Genomic DNA, 22,501 nt, shown 5'->3' with positions numbered 1-22,501 from the left:
CTCTTGCTCTTAATGATAAAAAGACTGAACTCCTTATTGTGGCATCTAAAAACATCCGGGCAAAACTTGATCCTAACTACGCCTCTTTCCATATTGCCAATAACACCATCATAGTTCAAAAGAAAGTCAAAACCTTAGGAGTAGTACTTGATGAAGACCTCTCCATGAAATCCCATATTTCTAGCATTAAATCTAGTTGTGGTGCTATAAACAAGAGAATTAGATATATTCGACCATTCATATCGGAAGGGAACTGTGCTCTATTGTCCACTGCATTGATAAATTCCAGATTGGACTATTGTAACAGCCTCCTGGCGGGCACCACAGCCTCTAACATCCATTCCTAACAAGTGGCACTGAACAATGTCGTGCGTAATATTTTCAGTTATGTCGCACACACATCTCTACTTTTAGGAAAAAACTCCACTGGCTACCCGTCAAACACTGCATAACGCATAAGATGCTTACTACGACCCATAAATGCCTCAGTCTCAGCGGCCCAACCTATCTGTCATCCCGTATAGGCATCAAACCTAACGTGAGGAACCTTCGCTCTTCTTCTGCGGTCACTCTCAATTATCCTAAATTTAGGACAGCCAAATTTGGAGGTACTACATTGGATGCTCAGGGTCCCCTTTTATGGAACACACTTCCAGCTGATAAACGGCAGATTCAGAGCTATACCACGTTCAAACGTGACATAAAGACTCACTTATTTAACCTGGAATAATCTCCTGACTCGCTTCTCCATCTGCCTCTTATGCTTGTTTGTCTTTGTCTTGTTCTTTGTGCGCCCTGAGGCCCACGGGCATGTTGGCACGTTACAAAAATTAAAATAAATATAAATAAATAAATATCATTGCAGCGCTTTAAAGTGGAGGAATCCAGGATGAAATTTTCTATTACCTGACTGAAAAAGAAGCTGTGCCAGAGCCCTGCAGCAGTGGAAGATCTGACTGCTCAGTGAGAGTGAAAGCAAAGAGCATGCCGCATGTGTTCACCCTTGCTGCCCCCTTTACTCCTTCTCTTCTGCAGGACTCTGCGTCTTCTCTTCTGGTGGCACCCCTCGCTGCAATTACACTGCCTTGTCATTTAGAGTTATCTCAAGGTTGAAAGAAAAGTGATATTAGACTGCCACAGGAGAAAAAAAATACACAGCTAACAGGAAGATTCTCTCTCTTGCTCCCTCTAGTGGGAGAAGAGGGCAGGAAGTGCTGTGCACACTGGACAGAGTGCCGCCTGCGTTCAGTGCTTTTCACTGGCGAGCTGAAGGCCGCCTGCTGATAGTCTTTGGGAGATGTCACTGTTGTTTGAAATTATTGCCCTTTCCACATGTTGGGCCCTCAGCTTCACCTCGGGATATAAATTGAGGGTGAGCAGCTATCCTGCGCCAATGGCCACTCGCATGGTCTATAAGTCTTAATTAGGGACAGTTCTCTATTTCTGATCGTTATACTGCATACTGCCAGGCATCGGTTCGACTGAAGGAAGCAACTCTTATCTGTCCTTGACGGGGGAGGGCAGTGATATTTTCTTTAATGTATCCTGAAGTTATTAGAAACATTAGATATAATTCAGGGATTTGTGGGGGAAATGCAAACATACATGGATCTCCTAAATGTTTAGCTAGAGCATGATTTTTGGCAGAAGGTAGAGAAAGCACGAGGCACTTTTGATGTTCTTCAATGAACTACATGAGCAATATTTTAAACTGTTTCGAGAAGGTGCAATCTATTAGAGAGGTGTCTGGAGCGCAGGACACACTGGCTCAGAACACAGCATGTTCAACTACACTAAACTGGGCCCTAGCAAAACTCGACTCTACTCCAGTAACTCTGGAAATTTAGTTTCTGCAACAATTAGCAAAAATGAATCAAAACATTTTACACAAATTAGTGACTGCTTAATTAGACTAACCTGAGAGCATCTGTAAGATAGGAAAGACCTTGCCAGGGTTTGAGGCGCCCTATTTACTGCAGAACTCCATCTGATTTTGGTAGACATGGGCATGGTACCAAGAGCAAGAGAGAGAGAGAACATGGAATACTCAGATAGTCCAATTAGGATGTGCTTCAGTTTGTTCTGGCATTTCTGGATCCTGGAAGCTCTGCTTACTCAATATAGATGCCGGAGTCAAAGGTACTGTGGAAAAACCTTACCGGGTGAGTACTAGTTGCGTACACCAACGGTGGCCTATAAGCCTTCAAGCAGCATTCTTTTGTGCATTGACTGAAGTTATGAGACTTAAAACAGGTGGCACTAATAAATACCAGCAACATTGTAAGTAGAGTAGTTGCGAGTAGATGCCTGCATATGTGGATGAATGAGAGACCTTTCAACATAAAGCACCCGCAACTGCCTTGTCAAAGTCAATATTCATAAACACACATTCTTCAGAAGACGTCACATTATGGACTCTTATTTAATACCTGCTACTGGTTTTTAGGCCAGTAAAGGTTCTACTGCTACTGGTTCTAGGCTCTGTAAATTACCAGCTGCACTGCCACCATACCCAAGGCAAAGTATCCTCAACAAGCCCAAATGGTAGCTAATAATCCTTCTATAGCACCACGGCTGTAAATAAATTAAGGGCGAACCCATATGGCTGTGCCGATGTTGCTCGAAATTGTTAGCACATCATCAAGAAGACATTAAGCTTAGCTTTCCAAACAGATGCTACACGATAACTGTTAAATCACAGCAGTCTGATGAACCATTAGAGTGAGCAAGCTAGGCAATAGCCTTATTCTGAGATGAATGACAAAATCCCACTTTAGCAAGTGTTCTCTGCTGATTCATCTGCCATACAACTCAACACCACTACAGTTAACTCGTGCCATCTCGGAAATAGGTGGAACCCCTTTTAAAGTCTGTTTGCGAACATGATGGCCTCTGTCTGGGATTAGATAAAACAATGTAATGGTCAGGAGACTATTCTACTGACCAAAACAAGCAAAAGGCCTTTAAGGTGTATACTGTGCTTGAGAGCATTACTTCTACAAATCTCTATTTTTTTCTTCCAGGAAATGATTTTCTTGGTGAGCAACTTCTGCAATAAGAATACCTCATTAAAATGGTGACCTTGACCGGGCATTAAACTGCATATATTCAGTGCCCCTCATTTAGACGGCAGCCGTCCAAATGGCGAGTCTAGCTGAATTAGAAAGCAATCCATTGGCTCCCCGCTTTTATAAGCCACAATGCTGCATACGTGTGTTCATTCACAAACGTAGCAAATCATTTTGTAAATATGACAGAGTGCAGTCAGATGTTAACTAGCAACATATGTACAGTAACACTATCTAACATAATATCTACAAAATACAGATACTTAAACAATTGTAAGCTACTTTTATTTAAGACTCCGCAACCGCACAAACACAATAAAGTTGTGCATTTATAGTGAAGTATTTCCTGGATATAGTAAATACTTGGGCATATGCTGTACAAAATAGTGGCTGGACTAGCCATACCAAGATGGCCGCCACTGGTCTACAATTTGTGTTTTTTTGGAAGAGCAGGATGGGTGGAAAAAAAGAAAGCGAGTGAGCTAGGAGCAATCAGCAGCCATTTGTATTGCGGCAAAGGGCAAATCATTTGTGGGCCTAGGTTACAAATGGTGATGACAAGTATAGTACTAGCAATATACCCAATCCATAGCCAAAACAATACTGGCAATGCAATGGCATCCTTGTGTCACAAAATAGCCATGGTATTTAAGGATTATATTCTAACTTCTACCTTGAGCTTCTCTGGGGACATCCCCGGCTAGTTCGCCATGAGAAACATACTATTTGTTGGTTGTTCTCAATCCTGGATGTAATGTTCTTCTTCCAAGAATAAGAAAAGTGGTTCATCATAGAGATCATTGTGGAGATATAGAAGATCAAACAGGACGTTTAGATTCACGAAATAGGCTTGGTGGTCCATTTTTGGTCCACGGCTACCTCAAGCCATTACAGTAGTGTCTGCTAGACTTAGTGCACCCTAAAATGACACTAAAGGATTATATTTGAGTTCTGATTCAAGGGGCGAGAACTGCTCAACAGGGACTGTGTAGTCTTAGCAAGCTTCATTTGCAAAGGCCAAAATTAGCAAGCCGGTCAATGGGACTCTGGCACCTGCATTGTTGTTTGGAAATATAACGATGTACAAGTTTAAGATATTAGAGGAAAGACTGTAAAAGGGGATCTGCCAGATAATACATCTTTCATTTGGAGATAAAAAAGGTTGTCAGGCTTTAATAGGACAGAAGACACCATTGCACTGATAGGCATCGGGGCAGCCGCTGGCACAGATGCAAACTTAATACCCTGGTCTTTCTGGACAACAGAAGCTTGGTACTGATGGATACCATAGACGCAGGCACTGAAGAGCAACGGGGGCACTGAAGAGCAACGGGGGCACTTTCCCTCATGGGCATCGTACAGCATGAACTAGCGCACACTGGGTACCCTGGCCCGTAAGGGAACTGGGGCATTGGAAGTAGTGTACTACGGGGTTAACATACAGACACTACAAGTACTACAACATTTGACAGGATGGCTATTGGAACACATTGATAGCAAATAATAATACAAGGATTCATTAACACATTTTCCAAAGGACATTTTATACGTGCTCAGCTAAACCTCTAAGAGTACAGGGGGCCATGGTCCCGTAACGAGTAGAGAAAGGAAATCGATTAATTTCTCTGTCTTATCTTTCACTCTTTTACTTCAGCTCTCAAAATCTATGTCCTTTGAGAAGAAGAGGCCAGTTGAGATGCCACTGTAGAACCTTCGGGATCTGCCACAAGACAGCAACACGGTTTGTTATATGAACTTTTATACATTTGGCACCTTACACATTCTATACCAAAGCATTATACGTTTCTATAGAGCATTTAGACCTTTGGCTCACAAGACCAATGCCATGTTTTAGTTTTTTTTAGTTTTACCTTTGTTAGGCAGAATCCTATGCAGTTCCCTTAGGGAGCACTACAGAAGATTAGGACTATAGCTATATGCAATAAATCCCCTTTGGTATCAGTCCGTACCACAAATATTTAGTTGGTAGCTATGGCTAAGCAGTCAGACTTATCTCAAGAGGGAGATGAGCAGTATTCAGGGTTTACACAATAGGACTACGATACTATGGAACAAGGAAACACTGACCAAAGCTTTGTATTAAAAAGAATATATATATTTATTTTACACACTCTTAGTTCTTTACACAAATCACTATCACTAAAGCAAGTCAAGAAAAAGTGCACACAAATCCCTATTTAAATTGTAGACAAGTTTGAGAAAGAGTGAACACTGAGAAAAACGGCACAGTGCAAACCAAGCAGAAATGGCACTCTAACAATTTCTTCAGAGGGGGGGAGAGGACAAGTCATACAGGCTTAGACTCCTAAACACACCAGTAACACTTCCCAGTTGGATTGTGAACAAGTTAGGCAAGGCAGTACTTTAGATAAGCAATACTTAGGTGAAAACAGAGCAAAATGGCACTTCAGCAATATATAAAAAGGGAAGGGAAGGAAAGGTGGTTATAAGAGTTTAGGTTCACCAACACATTTCTTGATGAATAGCAATCTAGAGAAGGCAGTTGTAACAGATTTAGCCAGAGTCAATAGGCCTGTGCCAGAGTCAATGGTACAAGGCAATGTGCCCAGGATCAAACGGTTCTAGTAGCTGCAGTCAAGTCTTTGTTTAACGATTGGAAAAGGCGGTTGCAGAAGGTAAAAAGATAATGTTAGACAAAAGGGGCGGCCAGCCCAGGAGGTAAGTAAAGGATTTAAAACACCTTTAGCAATACCCCGCGAAACAGGAGGCCTGGCAGAACAATGTACCTTGAAAGTGGAAGAGGCTCCTGTGGTGGCGGTAGTTCCTGGCGGTTCCTGCAGTTCGGGAGATCCAGCAGAGGAAGAGAGGCTCTTGTCATGGAGGAAGGTTCGAGTTACGGCACTTCCCAGGGATGAAGACAGCTGCGGTGCTGCCAAAACAAAATAAAAGGTAAGCTCCTTTAAATCGCGGTCATGGTGGATGGTGCCTGGCTATCCGGTCTCCTAGTGCTTGGCACTGGCGATTCGACCAAGGCAGGTCCTGGAAGGCGATTGGCGAACTGGTTGGCCCCACCAGCTCAAGGGAAGAAGACTCTTGCAGGTGAAGATCTTCTCAAGTCGTTGGAGAAAAGTGGTGAGGATCTGCAGCAGGGCTTCACCAGTGGTTGAGTCATTGCAGATGAGTTCAGCTTCTCTCCTCTTCGGGATTATTAGTTCCAGTGGTGATGTCTTGTCCTCCAGTCCTCAGAGCCCTCCTTTTATGCACAAAGACCCCCATTCATACAGCCTAGCTGTCACTCACACAGCGGGGTGGTTATCCTGGCGGGATAACCCCCCAGCCTATCAGGGCAGAGTGTGACTTGGATTGCCTAGGTAACCCTGTCCAGGGTGCCTATTCCCCTTCCCACACGTCCTGTCTACCCCAGACTCAGTGGCGCCAAGAGGAGGGCTTCTGTATAGAAGCCCGCCAAAAGGACGAACAAAGGATCCCTGACCCGGGTTAGGATTTCAGAGAAAGACACGAGAAAGAAATATTATCAAAGATCTGGCAATAAAAACCTACTGGAGTAAAGTTAATATTAAAATAAACCGGTGGTATGTTAGAGGCTGTCAGTAAAAGTGGTAGCCTCAAACAATGGGAAAATCCCATAGGGAAATATTTGCGTTCGAATATTTATGGTAGTATCCACTGCCACCAGCCAGAAACTTTGGAGAGAGGGACTGGACGGTACCCTCTCGAAAATGAACACCAGGGAAAAACTATTAACCCTTTCCAGTACTTCCATAGTAAGATGGGTTGTACTGGTTTGGGTCATAACTATTGACTAGTAAATTCAATGGGGACTTTACATGCCCTGGGAGACGGTAGTCAGTCCCAGGGTATGGAGTCTATGTTTGGGGGTCACTATGACACCCCTGTGTTACTGCACTGAGGGTGCTTTGTAACACACATGTAAAAAGATGATACCTATGAGGGTGAGAAAAAACCCATAGAGCATAAGCACAAAAATAGCCTAAAGCACACATTAGCAATAGGTCTAAGAGTGGGAAAAAGAGTCTCACTCTTAGCTGGAGAGAAAAAATAAACCCTTCAAATCAGGCAAAGCTGCTGGGGGACTCTATAGGTAAGGGAAATTAGCCTTAGAAGAGAATTCTCCCCAACAACCTTTCCCCAATTCCTATGAAAACTCTTATTCCATACCTTGCCTACCCTGCACACTGCATGCTGTGCTCGTTGAATGCACAAACTGATGCAACTGATGCAATTATATGACTTGTATTTTTGTATTTTTATTTATTTATATTGCGCACCTAACCGGGAGGTAGCAAGGCGCAGAGGCAACAAGAGGTTTGCAAAGCTTGGTTACATACAAGATACGCGGTCCGGCTGTGGTTACAGTGCTGGACGCGTAAAAATGGAAACAATGCATGCCGAGGAGGAATAACTTACAAAGAAAAACAATATAGGCAATATTATATACAAGGAACAGGATGTCACATGACCAATGTCTACGTCAAAGCAGGTGACAACCTAAAAGTACATATTTACAAACATAGTAGCCTGGAGCATCCGGGCAGCAAGAGAGCAGGTGGTCGTTTATATGTCGTGAGTCTTGAGCCAATGGATGGTTTTGGATCTAAATTGGCGGTAGGGAAGGTCCTCCCTACAGGTGGGAGGGAGGGAGTTCCATAATTGTGCTGCTTTTACCGGAAAGCTATTTCCTCCTGACATTGTACGTTTAAACCTAGGCACCAGAAGGAGATTAGAGTTGGCTGTCCTGGAGGGGCGAGAGGAAGTAGGTCTGGTGAATCTGGTGATAAGGTATTGAGGGGCTGCTTGGTGGAGACATTTATGAGTCAGGGACACTGATTTGAGGAATATTTTGTCTTTAGTGGAAAGCCAATTGACGGATCTTCTAGAGTCAGAAATATGGGCTTTCTTCGGGATGCTGTGGGCCGCTCTGAGGGCATTGTTTTGAAGGATCTGTATTTTGTTGGTGATATATTTGTTGCAGCCTACATAAAGTGCGTTGCAATAGTCCAGCTTGGACAGGATCAACGCCCTAGCTAGTGTGATGCAGTTGGAAGGGGAGAGAAAAGGTTTGGCTGCTCTGATGAGTTTGCAAGTATACGCTGTGGCGGAGGCCATGGCATTAACTTGTTTTTTGAAGGTGAGAGTAGAATCTAGGTAGAAGCCGAGGGTTTTGACCTCCTTGGCTACCGTGATCTTGTTATTGTCAATTGCAAAGGAGGAGTAATTTTGGTCCAATTTGCTAAGATTATGGACCGTGTGAGGCCATCCATGCCTGAATGATGAGGTACACTCCATTGACGAAGGCCAAATCCTTATCATAATCCCCTGTCAGCGGGATGAGGATCTGGGTATCATCTTCTCAATAAAGCACTTTTGTTTTACATGAGTGGTCTATTTTTTCAGAATGTCCGGTGCTAGTGGAAAACATGCAAATGGATGTAATTTGCAGAGCCAGGTGTAGAAGCTGCTACCCATGGCATTCCCTTTGGTATCCCTGGCCTGCTGCCTTTCATACTTAGATTCCAGAAAGGGGTTCGTCGGCCACAGAAGAAGCACTATCTGCCATAAAACATAGGACTGCTTGTTCAGTGGAAGCTACCACCTCAAGGGATTCCTGCAGGGTTATGAGGGTTTACCCAAAAGCTTTTGATAAAGCTTCCTTTTATATTTTCAAGTTGATTTAGAATGTGGTTTGGGGCTTTCCAATCCCCTTCATGTTCAATAAAGCAACTGCTTCTATTCATGAGAAAACACAATCCAAAAATCCTTGTCCTAAACAGGGGACTTCAATCTTTGTCCAGATGTTTTGGACTACAGCTCCCACCACAAAATCCTTGAAAGCATCATACAATTGAAGAAGAAACACAATTGTTCTAAACAAATACCAGGAAAAATGTATGATGTGCTTATTGCATTTAGGACATGAGAACTGATGGCAAACCTGAGGAAGGTAAAGCTGCAAGCAAGGACAGGCATGGCCTTTCAGAATCTGCAAAATAGAAAACAAAAAACAGAAACTGGCCCAGAATACACAACGGTTCCATTGCAACGGCGCAATGGAAAATTATATCCGGGGTGCTAAGTGCACACGACTCCCAGAAATTATGGGCCTTTTACAACCGTCCGCTTGGGTCGATAAAAGGGAGATGAACCAGATCTCCGAAAAGGACTAGTTCACATATGTCCATAAATTGCACGTTAGGGAGAATATTACCTGAGTGATCTGCCAAGGCCACAGAATATCATTGTCATGACGCGCGCTCCATGGAAGCTATGGAGCCGATGGAAGGGCTGATTCCGTTCCTTCACCAGTGGTCTAGTCTCCCACGTCCTGCGCGTTACCGTCATGACGCATATATATAGGCGTCACTCGCGGTAATCAATGCGTTGCAACCTTGCTTTCCTCTCCAGGTTTTGTACGCTAGTGCTCCTCTCTGACTCCCCTTGTTTTTTCCCGCTTGTGCCTTTGATCTCTCATGGTGATTCCTCCACTCTTCTGTTCCTCCCGCTTTGTAGTCCTTGATCCTTCTACCACTCTAGTGCTCTTTCCTAACTTGTTGTACATACATCTACGATTGTATGCTCCTTCCCACCGCAGCCTTCTGCATACCTCTTCCTCGTTCCTCGGCTAAGGTCTCCATCGCTAGCTCGACTCCAGCAGTGTCTTCTGGGAATTGAAGTCCTCTCATCTACATCAACGGAAAGCCTTCAGCCTTGATATTCGTAGTGCTACTACATCCAAGCACACCAGGGTTTTTCAGCCACGCTTTTCCCTGGAATTGGGGACGGACTCCCTGAGGGTCCCTTCTGCCTTGCTGTTGGACAGCGGGCAGGGTGGCTTCCAGTGGAGCTCGTCCCAAACTCAACAGGAAAGGACTGGACCTTTGGAGAGAAAGGAGAGTCATAGACACAGACAGTTCCTCAGAAGAACTGAGTACAGGTGAGGAGAAGGAGGAGGGAACCAAGGAGGGTATTTGTCAAGCAACTACTACTTCATCGCATGACAGTTTGCAACGCCAAAGGATGGCTAGCTTAGAGCAGTATCAAGAATTGGTCAATGCCATACAGGGGATAACTGCTGAGCTCCAAACCATGAGGGTAGAAAATACCGCCCTTAAGGCTGACAATGCCGCTCTGAGACAACAAATGATTCTGAGAGAAGAAGTTCGGGGAGATCTCCCACCTATGCCCTTACCTTGTGGGAAGTATGAAGGGAACCCCAAGAAGATTAAGGAATTCCTCGATGCCTGTAGAGTATACTACACTTTTCGCCCAAAGATGTGTGAATCCGACAAAGCAAAGGTAGGCTTCCTCGTCTCAAACCTTGGGGGTAACGCTCTAGCATGGGCTACCCCGTTAGTTACAGAAACTGATCCTGTGCTGAATGATTACAATGCCTTTGTACTACAATTCAGAGAACGCTTTGAAAGGACCGAGACTTTGTACGCGTCCTATGAAAACATACTAGACCTCAAACAAGGTCTTGTTGATGTACAAACCTATGCCTCGAACTTCCAGAGGATAGCTTTGGAGACAGGATGGCCTGACTCAGTTAAGCAGACTCTCTTTAGGAGAGGACTACATGAAGACTTGAAGGATGAACTCTCTCGAGTATCAAGACCCTCCTCCTTCCAAGAACTGGTCGCTCTGACCCTCCAGATGGAATTTCAAATTTCCGAGAGACGAGCAGAAAGAAGGAAGACCAGATCCAATCCGCCTTTTACACCATCCTCATACACGCCTGCTGCTCCAGACAGATCTCTTTCCCAGACTGAAGAGCCCATGCAAATAGGTGCAGCAAGGGGTCCCCTCAGCGCAGCAGAAAGAAAGAGACGAAAAGATCTGCACTTGTGCATGTATTGCGGTTCTGAGAAGCACCTTCTAAGAGATTGTCCGGAAGTACCTCCCCGAAGATCGGGAAACGACAGACCCCGACCCTGAGCAGGGACACGGAAGGGGCTTCTCTTGCTAATCCCTGTGTTACAAACCCACCTATACCATGTACTCCCTCAAACCAACTTATGGTCCTAAAGATCGTCCTGGAATGGACCTCTACCCAAGCAGTTGAGTGTCTGGCCATGCTTGACTGTGGTGCAGCTGGGAACTTTATGGACGACCAATGGGCCAGTAGATACGCCATTCCTAGGAGAGAAAAGCCTCAACCCATACCGGTAGAAGGAGTGGATGGTACCCCCTTGTCTTCCGGTCTTATCCGACAAGAAACTTCAGAAGTCACGGTTAAGATGAAGACTCACCATGAAACCGTGATATTCGATCTGATTAAGGCTGCCCACTTTCCCGTGATACTCGGAATACCCTGGTTAAGAAAACACAATCTGGGAATCGACTGGGTAACTAACATTATAGAGTTCAGGTCAGACCTTTGTATGCAGTCCTGTTTGAAGGAGGAAGGGCAACATTCACATCAGGGTGACACAGTGCCAGCGAGGAGTATTAACTCCATTCCTGTAGCCTATCAAGAATTTACCGACATATTTGCAGACACTCTTCCTAGACCTCTTCCTCCACATCGAGCCGAGGATTGTAAGATCGACCTTATACCTAATGCGGTGGTTCCATTTGGGAGAATGTATCCCTTATCCCTCCCGGAGAAGGAAGCATTAAGAGACTACCTAGCCAGCAATTTACAGAATGGCTTGATACAAGAATCTACTTCCTCGGCTGGAGCTTCTCTGTTCTTTATACCAAAGAGGGGAACCAAGGAACTCAGACCTTGTATTGACTTCAGGGGCCTGAATAGTCAAACCATCCGAGATCGATACCCGATGCCTCTGATAAAGGAGATCATGGAAGCAGTACAAGGGGCTAAATGGTTCACCAAACTAGACCTCAGAGGGGCTTATCATCTCCTACGAATCAGACAAGGGGACGAATGGAAGACCGCCTTTCGTACTCCATTAGGTCATTTCGAGTACAAGGTAATGCCCTTTGGTTTGGTTAACGCGCCAGCCCAGTTCCAAAGATTTATGGATAAGGTCTTCTGTGATCTTCTGTTCAAGTCCACTGTAGTTTACTTGGATGACATCTTAGTTTACTCTCACACTTTTGAACAACATCGTCTCCACGTAAGAGAAGTGCTCAAGAGACTTCGAGACCACCACCTATTAGTCAAACCAGAGAAATGTGTTTTTGAGGTTTCTACAGTTTCATATCTGGGCTTTATTCTGTCAGAAAACCGCATTGAGATGGACCCTAACAAGACTACATCTATTAACGATTGACCTGTTCCCAACTCAGTCAAGGACATCCAGAGGTTCTTGGGGCTGACAAATTTCTATCGAAAATTCATCACAGGCTTCTCCAACATAGTCCTACCTATCACAGCTTTGCTAAAGAAAGGGGTGAAGTTCCGTTGAACGCCAGAAGCAGATTACGCCTTTCATCAGCTCAAACAAGCATTTACCGCCCCACCTATCCTCAGGCAGCCTGATCAGTCTCAACCCTTTATCGTAGAAGCCGACGCCTCACAAGGGGCTATTGGAGCAGCTCTGCTACAAAGGAAGGAAGATCAACTCGAACATCCCATTGCCTATTATTCCAGAACACTCCCCTCCAGTGAAAGAAACTATTCGGTGATTGAAAAGGAACTGTTAGCAATAAAACAGGCTTGTGAGGAATGGCGCCATTTGTTGCAAGGAGCGAAATACCCGTTTCAGGTACGAACAGACCACAGGAACCTAAGTATTCTCCAACAGATGGAATGCAAGAACTCTCGTCATGCTCGTTGGGCTTATTACTTCTCCCAATTTGATTTCATACTCACATACCTACCGGGTAAAGACAATCACTTAGCTGATGCACTCTCCCGCAGCCATCAAGAAGGATCAGGGAATCACCCCGAACAGGAATGGCTGCTCAATGGGAAGAGATTCATAGGAACAGTAAATAAATATTTACAACAGGTTCTGCAAGCCCAAAAAACCACCTCTCTTCCAAGAGACCCCTCTCTATCCTACAAAGGAGAATACCTGTTCAAAGATGACTTGCTTTACCTACCCACCCAAGAACTCCAGAACCAAGCTCTTTCGTGGTGCCATGATCTGCCCATGGCTGGTCACAAGGGCCGTACTGCTACACTGGAACTATTGAAGAGGAATTTCTGGTGGCCAAAGATGAATAAGGATGTTGTGGAGTACGTCTCTTCCTGTCCAGTCTGTGCTCAAAGCAAACACAGTTCGGCTAAACCATTGGGGCTGCTACAACAAGATGAACCACCTGCTGGACCTTGGCAACATATATCTATGGATTTTATCGTTGAGTTACCCAGATCGGGAGGATGTTCTGCCATCATGGTAGTGGTCGACTCTTTCAGTAAGCTGGCTCATTTCAATCCTCTTAAAGGCACTCCTTCTGCCACTACCACAGCAGACGTGTTCTTAAAGGAGATAGTTTGTCTCCATGGTCTGCCTTCCTCAATTGTGTCTGATAGAGGAACTCAGTTCACCTCCAAGTTCTGGACAACCTTGTGTAAACAGTTGCAGATTCAGAGAGCGTTGTCTTCTGGCTTTCACCCAGAAACAAATGGACAGACTGAACGCCTCAACGCGACACTTGAACAGTACCTAAGATGTTACTGCAACCAGACTCAGGATAACTGGTATCATCTCTTATCGGTTGCAGAATTCTCGTATAACAACACCAAACATACTGCAATAGGAATGAGTCCTTTCAAATGTACATATGGGTACGAACCCAAACATATCCCATTTCCTACTATTCAACCCACTAATGTCCCTACTATAGACCTACTACTGGACACTCTGAAACAAACTCATAGGTCTGCTCAAGAAACCCTGTTAGCCAGTCGCCAGACTTACAAGAGATGGGCTGACAAAAACAGAAGACCTAATCCTGATTGGAAGAAAGGAAGCAAGGTATGGTTATCCACTAAATACCTTCCCCGGAGAGTCCACTCAGGTAAATTCACTCCGAGATATATTGGACCATTTTCCATAAAACAACGGATCAATCCTGTGGCCTTTCGGCTAAACCTCCCACACTCTCTTCGAAGAATACATCCAGTGTTCCATACCTCGCTTCTTAAGGAATATAAACCTGATCCTTTTTTGAGAACCTCCAGAAGAAAGATACCCAGTGTGGATGATGACACCAAAGAGTATGAGGTTTCACGCATCTTGGACTCTCGTTACAAACACGGAGTCCTACAATACCTCATACTGTGGAAAGGATACCCTTGGACAGAAAGATCTTGGGAACCAGCCAAAAATCTACATGCCTCCAGACTCCTACGCATATTCCACAGACACCATCCGGGCAAGCCTGGAGGAAGGCCTTGGCGAAGGGGTTATACTGTCATGACGCGCGCTCCATGGAAGCTATGGAGCCGATGGAAGGGCTGATTCCGTTCCTTCACCAGCGGTCTAGTCTCCCACGTCCTGCACGTTACCGTCATGACGCATATATATAGGCGTCACTCGCGGTAATCGATGCGTTGCAACCTTGCTTTCCTCGCCAGGTTTTGTACGCTAGTGCTCCTCTCTGACTCCCCTTGTTTTTTCCCGCTTGTGCCTTTGATCTCTCATGGTGATTCCTCCACTCTTCTGTTCCTCCCGCTTTGTAGTCCTTGATCCTTCTACCACTCTAGTGCTCTTTCCTAACTTGTTGTACATACATCTACGATTGTATGCTCCCTCCCACCGCAGCCTTCTGCAGACCTCTTCCTCGTTCCTCGGCTAAGGTCTCCATCGCTAGCTCGACTCCAGCAGTGTCTTCTGGGAATTGAAGTCCTCTCATCTACATCAACGGAAAGCCTTCAGCCTTGATATTCGTAGTGCTACTACATCCAAGCACACCAGGGTTTTTCAGCCACGCTTTTCCCTGGAATTGGGGGCGGACTCCCTGAGGGTCCCTTCTGCCTTGCTGTTGGACAGCGGGCAGGGTGGCTTCCAGTGGAGCTCGTCCCAAACTCAAACGGAAAGGCCTGGACCTTTGGAGAGAAAGGAGAGTCATAGACACAGACAGTTCCTCAGAAGAACTGAGTACAGGTGAGGAGAAGGAGGAGGGAACCAAGGAGGGTATTTGTCAAGCAACTACTACTTTATCGCATGACAATCATTTAATAATAAATGTCTTGACTTTACTGCTGATGATGTCCTTTTGCCTATTAACAAGCTGAAACCCTCATGGGCTCCCGGCCCAATGGGATGGCTAATGCCATCATAATAAAAGGCTCCTTTCCTTTGGGCCGAGGTTCTTTCTTCAGATTTTGGCAAAGGGTGTGGTACCAGAGTAATGGAAGAAAACTATTTTAATTCTGATTCACAAAAAAGGCATTGTAATTCCCCAAGCAACTACTGTCTATTGGCCATGGTTGACTTCCTTTCAAACATGTTTCCTTATTTATTATTAGATAAACTGAACGCCTAGACCAAAGAGCCAAATATCATTAAAAACCAACAGACTGGGAGTCAATACCATGACGAATCTTTCATGCTTGCTTTATCTTATCCGTACAACGCTACACTCAAAGAGCAAATCCCTATATATGTGTCTTGCAGACTATGCAGGAGTGTTTGACACCGTAGATAGGGACGTTTTATGGGATAAACTCGATAGATGGGCTCTAGATAAATCGATACTACACCTAATCAAAGCCCTATATTCTTCTCAGATTGAACCAGGAAGGCCTTCTTTCGTTTTTGGTTGCTACACATTTTGGACTAAAGCAGGGCTGTGTTCTTGCCCCAGCCTGATACAATTTATATGTGTTGGACCTAGACGAGACCCTGCAATAATGCCACAATTCCCCTCCGCATATAGGCCACCAAGTGGTAAATTGGCTTTCGTATGCTAATGATACACTTATTCTTGATCGCACCCCCTTTGGCTTACAACGCAGTATATTTTACATTACAGCAATTCTCAGTGGAAAATAATTTGAACATAAATGTTAACAAAACTAAAATAATGATGATCAACTCAGATAGCAAGAAAGATCCTGGTTGTGTATGGAAATTAGATAAAGAAACAGATTACCCCATTCTCCCCCTATAGATGTAAGGTTGTATGATATTGTCTATTGTACAATACAAAACCTCATTTACCCTTCAAAAATGTGGGATACATAACAGGTGTCCCATGGCGAACCAGGACACACTTCACATTGTTACTGAACCACTACCGACTCTTTACTTAACATTGATTAAAAACTATTTTTGATATCAAAATATATCTTTATACATAAATAAAAACAGAGAATAATTATTCACAAAAACACAATTAAAAACCCAGATTTATCAGTGGTGGGGTTTTTGTCATCAGTACAACACACCATATTAAATTATGGCAGTTAGATCAAAGACTTCAGTTGTTTCCTAGTCTTTATATAGTAGTCGACATGTTTCGGCCCTTGGGTAAAGTTGGGCACTATCTCTAGTGCTTGTCGAACCCTTGATCTTATGGCCTTCTTCAGGACAAGAATATTGCGTTTTGAACAGCTCCCCACTTATGTTAGATTGTGGGCTTGGCAAAAAATATCCAACGCCGACTAAGAAGGTGTAAGACCTGTGGCTTAGAAGTGGGAACAACTCTTCATCTTTTGACTTCTTGCCAAGTGCTAGAGGTAGAATATGAAAAAGGCTATGGCAAATTGGTAAATAGCCTTGCCAGAATACAAACAGATCAATTCTGGGCATTTATGTTTCAAGGGGACGTGTCCATTTTGAAAGCTGCTGCCTTTGCCATCTGGTAAATAGTGAAAAAGATATATTTTAATATGGTCTTAATTCTTTGATTCTGCATATTTTTACTGTATTGGATTTTAAAGAACTGTCTGAATTAGATTATGTATGATATTATTTTTCTGTATTGTGTTCTATCTATTGAATGCATTACTTGTAACTTGTAAATTTAACCAAAATCACTGTTAATAATAATTGAAGATAAATATGATTATATGTGGCATATCAGGCTTTAACTGTTATAAAATGGCAATATTTGGGTAATTGAGGCTGCACGTGGCATGTACTAAAACACGTGGGCTTCTGAGCCCTTATTTCCTCTATGGTGACTATGCATACCACATTCGGATTCACCTGGCATAATATGGAACTACTTGGGTGTATGGAGCGGCACTTAGCTTATTATAGAATTGCCTGGCCATGTGAGGCTGCACTTGGCATATTATGATCATGCTTGCCACCTGAGACTTCAATTGGCCTGAGAGGGAAGTAACTGCCTATCCGAAGCTGTATTGGTACAAGAAAGCACTGCTGCTGGTCTGTGATCGTTTGGCTGGGTTTGCCTCTGGCTTATCATGCAGCACCATGGCATATTGATGCAGTACCATAATTAACAACAGGGGTGACAACTAAAATAGCCTTTCATCCACTTTACAACTATTTATTATAGTAATCTTACAATTATTATAGTTTTTTTGTCATAATGTGGGATGTCCTCCACGTCAGCCCTTTTTTTAATTATAGTGATCTCACCCTTATTATAGCTTGTTATTGTTATTATTTGTGATGCCACTGGAGTCTAAGATCACATGATGACACTTACTGTGATGTCATCATGGACAAAGGTCATGTGATATACTTTGTGATGTCATCAGGGTCAAGGTCATGTGATGTATAATGTCTTTGATGTCACTTCCGCTTACCTGAGGTCTTGAACGTGTCCTGTTTACTATTTCTGTTCCCACTCTCTGGGGTAACCCTATTGTTAGGCACCACAGCTTATATTCGCTCCTCGTTTCCAGGACTTGCAGGGGGCTAAAGGTAAGCAAAAGCTTCTCTCCCTGTTAGAATTAGGACCTATACACACGTCAAAAGGGCAAAGCCAGCCCGCTGTTTTAAGGCCGTGTCTAACCTTTCCTCCAGGAAGATGTGCTTGGAAGGGGGTGCATTTGTTTTTTGTGCTGCCGACCAATGCACCAATGGCATAACATCAACAAAATCAAATGTAGTTGATCAAATACACCTTTGAACAAGAAGCTGTAATAGAAATGTGTTGAGTGCCCTCCGTGTCAAGCGTGCACACAGCAGTAGGGCCCATCAACTAGAGTCCTTCCATCTGAAAGCCATACCAGCCGTGCAACCATTCAGCAGAGATAAGCAAGGTGGGTACCTGTGTGCTGAGGATGCTGATATTGTCTATATCAGTGGTGCTGTTGTCCCTCGTGACGGCTGGATTTGCATAGTAGGGAATTCCGTTCTTCACTTTTGTACCTTCCTGTTCACCTGGGGTCTTGTGTTTGGTAATCTGATCGGTGTCTAGGTGATTGTGAACATCCTAGGAAATTAACAATCATGGTGTTCAAAACAGGACTTTGCACGAAAAACAATCACCCACATTGTGTTGCCCATGGGCTGGCTGGTGCAGTAAACTGGGACATTCTAAAACATCATTCAATGTGAAAAACGCAAGGTTGGCCAAGATTTGGCAAAACAAAACAAGGATTGGCAAAGCCAACAGTTTTGACTTTTGTGCAGGCATGAAAACGGCATTTGCCAGGTAGTGCCATATGGTAGTAACAGGCCATAGGATGGCAACAGATGGAACATGGTGTGATTACCTGCCCATATGTGAGCAGTTCCTATTACCTACACACAGCAAATCAGTTGGCTTTGTTAATGTTCGTCTTAACAGGATTTCTGTGCAAGGAACAGGTGTAATGAAGTTGCTGAAGGCACACTTGGTTAAGACATTTTGATTACACCATTAGCTCATTTGCAGCTGCGATTAAGTCATTTACTCTCAGCAGACTGTTAAGAAATAACACTAGCAGGGCAAACCTTACACTTAATGTTTGATAGAGATTCCTTAAATAGATCCCAGGAGTATTTGTTTTGGTTCCGGGGGGGCAGGGGGGATTAGGTAGTGAATGGGAAGGGCCATGGGAATTAACATGGCCATGGGCGGTCAATGCATGGGTAATTAACAAAAAAACAAACACAATCTGTATGTCCCTTCTCACATGCCCTCTCCATTCTAGATGTACTTCAATACAGTGATGCCGGTTTATAGGTGGCGCATAACTACCACCTAATAGCCAAAACTAAAAAGGATTTGCCTAGAAACATTGCACACAACCTGCCCTGTATATTCCATACACTGACCTTTTGCAGGTACATTACCCCCTGCTCTTTAATAACACTCTTAATCTAAGCTTAACATAGGGCTAAAAAGTGGCATTGAGGATAGAACTAAGCAAATCCCCCCACTCCCATGCACGGGTATGTCTACATAGCATGTATTATTCTCAGACTCCATTTGATGCTGTTTGACCTACAGTATGGACAACCAGTGCGATGCTGAATACCCCTCTCATGACTTAATTAAGACATCAACAAAGGTGAAGTACAGTAGAAACTTTGCTATCCGGGATACCCATTAACTGGGATGCTCTATTAACTGGCACCTGCCATTGCCTCTAACAACACAGTTCTGATTATGGAAATTCCTAATAACAAAGTTTGGAGGACTGGCAACCAAGGTTACAAATAACAAAATGCAGGTAGCCAGACCAAGCTTTTTTACAAGCCTTTTTACTCAGTTTTCTGTCTCTTTCTCAAGTGGATCATTTATCTGGCATGGTTGTTTATCCGGCATCATTGGGTTTCCATTGGGGCCAGAAAAGGAAGCTTTTTCTGTACTAGAGTTAGTAGGACACGGATCCCCCAAGAAATACATTCGTTGTAGAGGTTTGGCATGAAAACCAGAGCTGACCTTAAACTGGCCCAACACTGAACCATATCAAGGAGACAACCACAGGGCCACCACGGCAGGTATTCCTTTTTGCCTGCAGAGGGCACATCCTCTTTGTGCCGTCTTTCTTTGAGGCGGTGTGAAGGGGGGCACTCAATCTAAAGTGACTCAATCCTATAGAACCTCTTGCCTTGGGACAGTTTTTGTGGTGTGCTTAACAAGCAGAAATGCTCTACCTGGTTGAAACCCCAAAATGGAGCCCATAGCTGACCATGCCCACATCGGCACCATTTTCTGATGTCATAAGTAGGGTGTTGGTAGATTACTGCGTGTCCAAATTGGTCCCAGGAGAATTGGTTGCAATTATTTTTGCACATGTTGCCGCATATGTATGTGGGGGGTGGGTTTAGGGATATAATTAATGTAGAGGGTTTAAGGGAGGGGGAAATGAAGGGGGTCTCCCCCCAAGATATATATGCAGCAAAATGTAACTGTCAAATAAAATTCGACCAATTCTCCAACGAACAAATTGATGCGATGTAAGCAACCCAAACCATAGGTAGAACCAACCACTCTGCCGCCTTTGCAATATAAGTAAAAACAACAGACAACATACAGCTGGGCGTTGACTTCCTTAAGTAGTATACATTATAGATTTCGTAAACCCTCTACTCACTGTATCAAAATATATGCTTTTTAAACTTGTTTGGGACTCACCCCACAGCCACGATGTGTTTCCTTTGCGTGCAAGGGAAGCACCCGTGAGGCACCCCTTCAACCAATTACATAGAAAAGGGGAAGGGAAACAGGCTTATCCCAGTAAAAGCTCCAGGCAGTCTTTTCGTGGTCTCTTCTTAGACATTGACCGTTTTCAGGGTAAACATGTAACATTAGCATGGGAAAACACAGCTGAGACATATAAGAGTACAGGCTTTCGAGAACAGCGATTGGGTAACTAGGAAAAAGCAAGACGTTTATCAGAAAATGAAATACAAGCAGTGTGAAAGGTGGGTCTAAGCTCTAGACACAATCACATTAACAGGTTCTAGAAACGGAGATCATGTATGATTTAAAATACCAGCTCAGGGCATCAACTACAGGCAACTAGTTGCATGTACATTTCTAGAAATTGCTGCCATGTTTTCTTCATCATTCACATGGTAAAAATACTCTCCACAGAGGCCAGAGTGCACATTTCTGTCAGCCAGTTTGCACCATCCAGTTTGTGTGGAGAATTCCAATGTGCAAAGATCATTTTTTGGCAACAGTTACGCTTTTCACTAGCCAGGGCTTTTGTGTGGGTGAGGCATTCGACTGTTCTCCAGATGAGACAACCATTTTGCTAGCAAGGGCGGCTCAAGGGCCTGTGTGGTACCTTTGCACCTGACCGACTACATTCCCAGCATCAATTATCTGGGGTGACACCCAGTCTGAAGAGCTGTGCTGGGACCAGTAGTTTGTGGTCAGGATGCGTTGTTAATAATACACAAGTTTCATATGAGTGCTTGCTTTATGTGTGGTGGAAAGTTACGTCAACCAGTATGCATCGCCTAACGGCTATTCCCAGTTTGATATCCCAATCAACGTTGCAATCAAGTCTAAATTGGTTTCCATTCATTTGCCTTTTAGACAATGCAGCCTGAGGTCAGAGTACCATCTCCTTTATTTGTCAAAAAGTCAAATTAGTCTGAGAGGGACTGCAAACTTGCATTGTTCGATTTCTAGAGTGGCAAACCCACTCTTGACAGAAGATCCTGCCCCATGCACACTTTCTGTTAACAGGCATTTTGTGGCACCTCCTTCATCATTGCACACTGCATGTTAAAAAGCAACACAGAGGTGAATTATAACAACCACAGCGTGTCCGCAGAAAGCAAGCAAAGACACCAAAAGCGTGGGCATAGTAACAAAGAAAAACAAACACAAAGTCGAACCAATCCTACCTCTCCGTAGGTATTCAATAACATCTTGAGGATCCGCTCCACGAAGAACAGAATGTAGAAGCCCCCAAACACAGCCACTGCTTTATCGATGTAATTATCCTCTTTGGGATCGAATCCAAGGGCCTGCAATAGAAGGCATTGTGGGTCCGGTTAGTTACGAGTGTCGGTGATGTGCGAGGAAAGAAGCACATTGGCGAGGTTTCGGCATCGATGCGCATGCGAGATAAACAACAAAGCTTTCTTGTCTGTTTCCTGAGGGGACCTCTGGTAGCTGTTGGGTCTTTGGGAAAGCGGATTCCTTCCCTGCCGCACTGACGGCCTCGGCAGAGCAGGCCAAGTAGACGGGAACATGTGCAACTTGGCTCTCTTTGCGCCCCCTCGGAAAGATTTCTAAACCTGGCCGTGGGGCGAGAGGCGCATTCTTAGGAAAGTCAAGGCAGTCCGGCATCTCGCTGGCCTGCATTGTCTGAACACCTAAGCACAGCAATAGATGGTGAAATAGAGCTAATGTAGATGTGAAACTGTCAGCAATGGGAATATAGTCCACCTAGGAGGCCATATGGCATTGATTAGACAAGCAGCCACGTTGCTGACAGGTGCACATCTAAAAGTGCATGTATGTTTATAGCCCCCTCAGAGGCCCTTTGCTAACTCTTGTTCTGGCCCCGGACTATCAGTACTTGGGGATTAATGTGCAACGTAAGGACCCTGGGCCAGAAACAAAATTCCTAGAATGCTTCCTCCCTCTCTCAGCTCCCTCTAATGTCACAATCCTTCCTCTTC

At 44.2% G+C, this 22,501-nt stretch overlaps 1 protein-coding gene across 1 annotated transcript in view; it reads right to left on the bottom strand.

The window, feature by feature from the left end:
• Positions 1–22,501, bottom strand: part of SLC39A8 (solute carrier family 39 member 8) — a 238,445-nt gene that overhangs the window by 72,846 nt on the left and 143,098 nt on the right. Inside the window, exons 5-6 of the mRNA XM_069630700.1 lie at positions 21,719–21,841; positions 18,195–18,359 (exon numbers count right to left, since the gene is read on the bottom strand). Of these exons, the coding sequence (XP_069486801.1) occupies positions 18,195–18,359; positions 21,719–21,841 (288 nt within the window). The remainder of the gene's footprint in view (positions 1–18,194; positions 18,360–21,718; positions 21,842–22,501) is intronic.

Source organism: Ambystoma mexicanum, chromosome 6q (assembly GCF_040938575.1).
Source record: "Ambystoma mexicanum isolate Mex_15411 chromosome 6q, UKY_AmexF1_1, whole genome shotgun sequence".
In the NCBI taxonomy this organism is placed as follows: Eukaryota; Metazoa; Chordata; class Amphibia; order Caudata; family Ambystomatidae; genus Ambystoma; species Ambystoma mexicanum.
The sequence above is the reverse complement of the archived record's forward strand: the minus strand, read 5'-3'. Positions and strand labels throughout refer to the sequence as shown.